The sequence below is a fragment of the Megalobrama amblycephala genome, linkage group LG10 (assembly GCF_018812025.1).
Source record: "Megalobrama amblycephala isolate DHTTF-2021 linkage group LG10, ASM1881202v1, whole genome shotgun sequence".
In the NCBI taxonomy this organism is placed as follows: Eukaryota; Metazoa; Chordata; class Actinopteri; order Cypriniformes; family Xenocyprididae; genus Megalobrama; species Megalobrama amblycephala.
In genome coordinates this window covers 36,713,755-36,721,073 of record NC_063053.1, presented here as the reverse complement: position 1 = coordinate 36,721,073, position 7,319 = coordinate 36,713,755, and the positions used below count along the sequence as shown (strand labels likewise).

Sequence of the window (7,319 nt, the reverse complement as noted above, 5' to 3'; positions counted from 1 at the left end):
AATTAACTGCACAGTTACTAGAAATGTGTACCTTGGATATATTATACAATTTACACATACAAAAATTGTGGAAAAAGACACCTTTTTTTCAAGATGTTTACAACTCTGACTTTGAACCAGTTCTGTAGAATGATCCATATACTGATAAGCACCTTTTTTCATTTGATGTTGTCGTTTTTCCCCAAAAATGCTGTATCAACAACACAAAAAACATATGACCAGGGCAGCATTAACACACGCACGCAGTTCAGTGCAGAAGAAAACGGTTTGTTTTGATGAATATATCTTTATATGTAAAGGATTTTGTAAGGATTAATATGTTGTTTAAAATATATCTCGGTGTTATACGCTCACGCTGTCTGATTTGGCGCCACAGAGCTTGACTCACTTCCTCGTCCTCGCGTCATCATGACGTCAGTTCCTTGTTATGGACTTCAGCATAGATTTCAGACTGCTGATTATCAATACAGCAGCCCTGCACTACATGCACAACTTTTGCACGCTAACTTCCAGCTATTGAATCACACATTCCTGCAGTTCACCCGCGATATTTGGTAATGTATTGCTGTCTGTGTTTCTGATTTGTCATGCAGCTTCATTTTAATGTGATGTGTTCTTATGTTTGTAGAAATATGTTATTATTCAGGCATTGTGTGAATGCTCAGTTTTCTAGCTCAAGATGGCAGTGGACTGGTGGGGCTTTGCCTATGCTGCAGCTCTGGCTCTGGGAGGATTTATGGGATATAAAAGAAAAGGTGTGAATTGAGCTGCTGTTTTCATGCACCTTTTAAATGGATCTAATAGAAACCCATATTCACTTAATAATTGTTTTATAAAATATAACTTCTGATAACTTTCTAAATCTAAAATGTATGTTTATTGTTGTCTTACCTTTCACCTTTGTATTGTATCACTAACAGAATAGCATGATTTATGATTTTACCATGTTTTTGAACATTATACCATGATAATATAGTTTTTGGACATGGTATGGTAATACCATTTCTGGACACCTTTGACAGTAGTATCGCATCACTAACAAAATGCAAATATGATTTTTACCTTGTTTTTGAGAACATTATACCATGGTAATACCATTTTTTGACACCTTTGACAGTTGTATTGCATCTCTAACGGAATAGCACTATGATTTTACCATGTTTTTGAACCTTTGACAGTTGTATTGCATTGCTATCACAATACCACTATGATTGTACCATGTTCTTTGAACATTATATCATGGTAATACCATTTTTGGACACATTTGACAGTTGTTTTGCATTTATAACGGAATAGCACTATGATTTTACCATGTTTTTGAACATTATACTATGGTAATACCATTTCTGGACACCTTTGACAGTAGTATCGCATCACTAACAAAATGCAAATATAATTTTTACCTTGTTTTTGAGAACATTATACCATGGTAATACCATTTTCTGATAGCACTATGATTTTACCATGTTTTTGAACATTATACCATGGTAATACCATTTTTTGACACCTTTGACAGTTGTATTGCATCACTAACAAAATGCAAATATAATTTTTACCTTGTTTTTGAGAACATTATACCATGGTAATACCATTTTCTGATAGCACTTGGATTTTACCATGTTTTTGAACATTATACCATGGTAATACCATTTTTTGACACCTTTGACAGTTGTATTGCATCTCTAACGGAATAGCACTATGATTTTACCATGTTTTTGAACATTATACCATGATAATATAGTTTTTGGACACCTTTGACAGTTGTATTGCATTGCTATCACAATACCACTATGATTGTACCATGTTTTTGAACATTATATCATGGTAATACCATTTTTGGACACATTTGACAGTTGTTTTGCATTTCTAACGGAATAGCACTGATTTTACCATGTTTTTGAACATTATACTATGGTAATACCATTTCTGGACACCTTTGACAGTAGTATCGCATCACTAACAAAATGCAAATATAATTTTTACCTTGTTTTTGAGAACATTATACCATGGTAATACCATTTTCTGATAGCACTATGATTTTACCATGTTTTTGAACATTATACCATGGTAATACCATTTTTTGACACCTTTGACAGTTGTATTGCATCACTAACAAAATGCAAATATAATTTTTACCTTGTTTTTGAGAACATTATACCATGGTAATACCATTTTCTGATAGCACTTGGATTTTACCATGTTTTTGAACATTATACCATGGTAATACCATTTTTTGACACCTTTGACAGTTGTATTGCATCTCTAACGGAATAGCACTATGATTTTACCATGTTTTTGAACATTATACCATGATAATATAGTTTTTGGACACCTTTGACAGTTGTATTGCATTGCTATCACAATACCACTATGATTGTACCATGTTTTTGAACATTATATCATGGTAATACCATTTTTGGACACATTTGACAGTTGTTTTGCATTTCTAACGGAATAGCACTGATTTTACCATGTTTTTGAACATTATACTATGGTAATACCATTTCTGGACACCTTTGACAGTAGTATCGCATCACTAACAAAATGCAAATATAATTTTTACCTTGTTTTTGAGAACATTATACCATGGTAATACCATTTTCTGATAGCACTATGATTTTACCATGTTTTTGAACATTATACCATGGTAATACCATTTTTTGACACCTTTGACAGTTGTATTGCATCACTAACAAAATGCAAATATAATTTTTACCTTGTTTTTGAGAACATTATACCATGGTAATACCATTTTCTGATAGCACTATGATTTTACCATGTTTTTGAACATTATACTATGGTAATACCATTTCTGGACACCTTTGACAGTAGTATCGCATCACTAACAAAATGCAAATTTAATTTTTACCTTGTTTTTGAGAACATTATACCATGGTAATACCATTTTCTGAAAGCACTATGATTTTACCATGTTTTTGAACATTATACCATGGTAATACCATTTTTTGACACCTTTGACAGTTGTATTGCATCACTAACAAAATGCAAATATAATTTTTACCTTGTTTTTGAGAACATTATACCATGGTAATACCATTTTCTGATAGCACTATGATTTTACCATGTTTTTGAACATTATACTATGGTAATACCATTTCTGGACACCTTTGACAGTAGTATCGCATCACTAACAAAATGCAAATATAATTTTTACCATGTTTTTGAGAACATTACACCATGATAATATAGTTTTTGGACACCTTTGACAGTTGTATTGCATTGCTGTCACAATACCACTATGATTGTACCATGTTTTTTGAACATTTTACCATGGTAATACCATTTTTGGACACATTTGACAGTATCACTAACAAAATAGCACTATTATATTACCAGGTAATACTATTTTTTTTGGCCATTTACAGTACTGCAATTGCAAAACCATACTATCTAGATTTAAATGCTTTAAACGCTTGACCTCTGCAGGAAGTGTGGTGTCACTGATCGCTGGACTCTTCTTTGGAAGTGTGTCTGCATACGGAGCGTTTCGAATATCAAATGACCCACAGGATTACTGGACCTCTCTGAGTAAGTATAAAAATACTTTAGAAATACTCGGCATATGTCAGTTTTGAACTTTCTCTTTTATCGCTGTTTCTTTTTACTCTAGTGTCTGCTGGTGTACTGGCAGTTGTGATGGGAATGAGATTCAGGAAATCAGGAAAGTTAATGCCTGCCGGCATCATGGCAGGACTGAGGTAAAAGTGTTTGTAAAGTTGTTTCCGTTGTTAATGCCTTACAGTTGTAAAACAATTACATGGCAGTGTTTTCTCACCCATGATGATATTTAATATTTGTGTAGTGTATTTGCTCTGGAACAACGCAGTTGTGTTTAATGCAAGATGTAAAATGCAGTGAAAATCTAGCTTGTTGTATATAAATATCAATATCATGTTTTCCCCACATTGCTGCTTTTTACTAATGAACACAAAGAAGAATGATATTGAATATTTTCTTTTATTTATATGCTCCAATAGATCCATTAATAGTAATAAACATCAATATAACATGATGATCTGTCTGAGAGTTTATTCATGTTCTTATTTCAGCCTCCTGATGGTTTTCCGGATTCTGATCTTCTAAGAGCTCATGGACACACACACTTCCTGACAACAAGCACTGAACAGCTGCAGTGTTCATATCCCAATATTATCACTGTATCTTGCACATTCCAAATAAATCTGTCCATTTTAGCGTCTCAGTTTTAATAATGAAGCTTGTAAATGAATTAGTGATTAACATCATCTAAATGTCGGTCCTTCTACTTAAAGAGGTGGCTAAACACTTCCTTCACGGTTTTCAGATACGCCTCATCAATCGGAGGTTTTCTTGCACTGCCGGGCTGAAGGAACTTGTTGATTCTTGGTAAGGCCTTCATTCTTCCCTGAAACGCCTGTGAAGAAAGGTTATATAAAATTTATTAGAGAGACCGAACCAGTCACAGGAATTATCCGCTTGGATATTCTTGTTTATCACTGTATATCCAACAGCTAGTACTGTTTTGTCTGTTTGTATTAAATATAAATTTAATAAAACTCTATTCTAACTGTTCATATGTCAGCGTTTAAAGATACTGACATATTAGCAAAGACTTATTTTGTAATAAATTGTAATACTAAACATCATCAAAAATGTGGTCCCACTTTATATTAAGTGTCTTTAACTACTATAATATTAAAATTAATAATTTGATGCAATGCATTTATTGCATGCTTCCATGTTTTTGCATTGTACACTCAAAAAAATTAAGCCTTTTTTTAAGATAGTATAATAAAATTCCATCAAATTGATTTGAATAATCCTTACATATTATTCATGTTGTGAATTAGAAATAGAGGTGTATATGATGAACATCTTCTTTCTGATGAACATAAGCACAGTTATATTAAAAAATATCATAGCTCTTCCAAGCTTTAATGGTAGTGAATGACGCTCCTGATTTTGGAAAAAGTGCATCCATCCATCATAAAAGTAATCGATGGATGCACTTTTTTGGGATTCAAAATCTCAGTTAGTATTCGCTCCCATTATGAAGCTTGGAAGAGCCAGGATATTTAGGGCCCGAGCACCGATGCTGTGAGGAATCTATTGTAAATGCTCTGTCAATTATTATTATTCTCCAAAATGAATCACATTTCTGAGGGCCTAAACATGCTGAAAAACTCATGAAACTTTGCACATGCATCAGAAGTGGTGAAAATTTACGTCTGACATGGGTTTCAGAAATAGGAGTGGCAAAACGGCTCAACAGTGCCACCTACAATAATTAAACGAAGTGCCCCTCGCGCTACGTTTCACGTACAGGTACACGCATGTAACAGCGCAATACCTACAAAAAAGTCTCTTGGAGCTAAATCTGAAAATCAACAGGAAGTGAGATATTTTGAGTTTTCTTTTGCAAAATTTTAGCAGTTTTTGCCATTTCCAGGTGTTGTACTTTAACGAAATAAGTAATATAAAGTGTGACCAAAAATAGTTTTAAGCAATTTAAGTCCAGTTTTGAGGTTGATGGTCTGTGTGGGAAAGTGTGGAACAGCACCTGGATTTTGGGAAAGGTTGACAGTATTGTAGGGAATATCTCCTGCAGCATCAGAGTGGCTTCCAGAAGGTGAACGTCAGCGCGGCTCAACTGGTTTCCCACCAGGAAATCAGAGTTGGCAAGACCCTAAAAAAGTCATACCAGAAATTGCATGATTTTATTTATTCAATGTGGAGAATCATGCTTCAAAATGGGAGGAATGAAAAGTCAGAGCTATCAGTACCTTTTCATACACAGGAAGGAAGCGCTCTTTTGCCTTTTGCTCTATATCACTGAAATATTTCTCTTTGTTTTCAGGTGGTGTGAAAATAGACATTATGATAAGATCCATTAGATCGAGGGTTCCCTCTGCATACATGTCAATCCTTCAGGAAATACAGTGATAATTGCTTAGGTGTAGTGGAAAAACAAGGAATCTTATTTAAAATAATCAATTAAAAGTTGATACTTACAAAGCCCGTTCTTTAAGGTCTTTTCCATAGAGGTTGTATTTTCCAGCGATGTAATTCAAGATAGCCTTTGTCTGGACAAGCTGCATCCCATCTATTTCAACCAAAGGCAGCTGCTGAAACATCAGGGCTCCATCTACAGTAAACATAGGAATCACATTAATATATAGATTCATAAAACAAGAAGAGATGACTGATGATGAATTTAATGAATAGTCAACATACCATTCTGCAGTTTATCATATTGCTCTCTTTTGGTCAAAAACACCTCCTCAAACTGTGAACACAACACCAAAATAAAGTTAAGGCGAAGAAACGTAGCCTACTGAACACATTGCAACACACATATAATTTTAAAGTGTCTGTTTTGGGATTGTTTGTCATACTAGCTATTTTTATTACACATCCTTAGAAAAAAAAATCTCCAGAATTTTTCTAGACTTTATGCAACAAACCTCGACTCCAGCTGCGGCCAAAAGCCATCGGGCCGACTCCATTCTCCCTCTTCCATTCACGTAATACAGCACAACTTTCCCAGACATTTTCACTAAATGAATCGACACTTCTAAACTCTTTGCTGTGCAGCAGACAGTGTGTGTGTGTGTGCACTGTGCAGGGTGCTTTATGTTGGCTATTCAGGGTGTTGCGTAATTTGTGGGTGTTGCTGCATCGGCACAAACGACACAATCTTACACACCCACCGTCCCACTAACATGCACACCTACATAAAAATTGATGGTGAATACAAATGCTGACATCACTTGAGTCATCATGTAAATATTATCGGTATCTTTGTTTGAAAAAATAAGTACTATTAAAATTATTATACTCCCAAGATTGTCCGTTTCAAAATCTCCCTGTTTATATACACCATAGTAATTTTAAAAAAGTGGCAAAGTATTTTTAGAAAATTTATCCGGGATGAGGGGAAACCAAGAGTAAAACTTAAGGTTTTACAAAATAGTAAAGAAATGGGGGGTTTATCATTGCCAAATTTGGAGTATTACTATTACACAGCCCAGATTAAGCCAATTTTGAGTTGGGTGCAAGCGGATAATATATCAAAGTGGAAATGTATGGAAACTGGGTCACTTGATGCAATTAGTACATTCATATTTTGTGGGAGAAAGAAAAAGGTGAACACTAGTTATTATAGGTGAAACATTTAAATGTTGGAGAAGAATCATCTGCAGTGAATAGGGAAAATCTATGCATTGTCTAGGAAATTATTTTACAATTATCTTCAAATAAGAAGTTATTTAAAGGATGAGATTTAAATACAAACTTTAGATGATATTCACACTTTACGA

The 7,319-nt window shown here is 34.2% G+C and overlaps 2 protein-coding genes across 2 annotated transcripts; one reads left to right on the top strand and one right to left on the bottom strand.

The window, feature by feature from the left end:
• The first annotated feature begins 393 nt into the window (after positions 1-393).
• Positions 394-4,214, top strand: tmem14a (transmembrane protein 14A). The gene is made up of 5 exons (XM_048205955.1): positions 394-554; positions 666-755; positions 3,448-3,549; positions 3,632-3,719; positions 4,071-4,214. The coding sequence occupies exons 2-5, from the start codon at positions 680-682 to the stop codon at positions 4,102-4,104; spliced, it is 300 nt and encodes a 99-aa protein (XP_048061912.1). The 5' UTR covers positions 394-554; positions 666-679; the 3' UTR covers positions 4,105-4,214.
• LOC125277530 (glutathione S-transferase-like) lies at positions 3,960-6,661 on the bottom strand. Its single transcript, XM_048205953.1, has 6 exons — positions 6,465-6,661; positions 6,235-6,286; positions 6,013-6,145; positions 5,784-5,925; positions 5,561-5,686; positions 3,960-4,414 (listed from the first exon to the last, which is right to left on the bottom strand). Exons 1-6 carry the CDS (start codon positions 6,549-6,551, stop codon positions 4,283-4,285), a joined length of 672 nt encoding a protein of 223 aa, XP_048061910.1. The 5' UTR covers positions 6,552-6,661; the 3' UTR covers positions 3,960-4,282.
• Between the last annotated feature and the right edge of the window lie 658 nt (positions 6,662-7,319).

Bases quoted from the DNA above. Each gene is read 5' to 3' on its own strand.
- tmem14a (XM_048205955.1), top strand. From the start codon at position 680: ATGGCAGTGGACTGGTGGGGCTTTGCCTATGCTGCAGCTCTGGCTCTG. The intron at 3,550-3,631 runs GTAAGTATAAAA...TTTTTACTCTAG, and splicing joins GGATTACTGGACCTCTCTGA to TGTCTGCTGGTGTACTGGCA. The intron at 3,720-4,070 runs GTAAAAGTGTTT...TTCTTATTTCAG, and splicing joins GGCATCATGGCAGGACTGAG to CCTCCTGATGGTTTTCCGGA.
- LOC125277530 (XM_048205953.1), bottom strand. From the start codon at position 6,551: ATGTCTGGGAAAGTTGTGCTGTATTACGTGAATGGAAGAGGGAGAATG. The intron at 6,287-6,464 runs GTTTGTTGCATA...TTGTGTTCACAG, and splicing joins TGGCCGCAGCTGGAGTCGAG to TTTGAGGAGGTGTTTTTGAC. The intron at 5,687-5,783 runs GTACTGATAGCT...TGACTTTTTTAG, and splicing joins TCCTTCCTGTGTATGAAAAG to GGTCTTGCCAACTCTGATTT.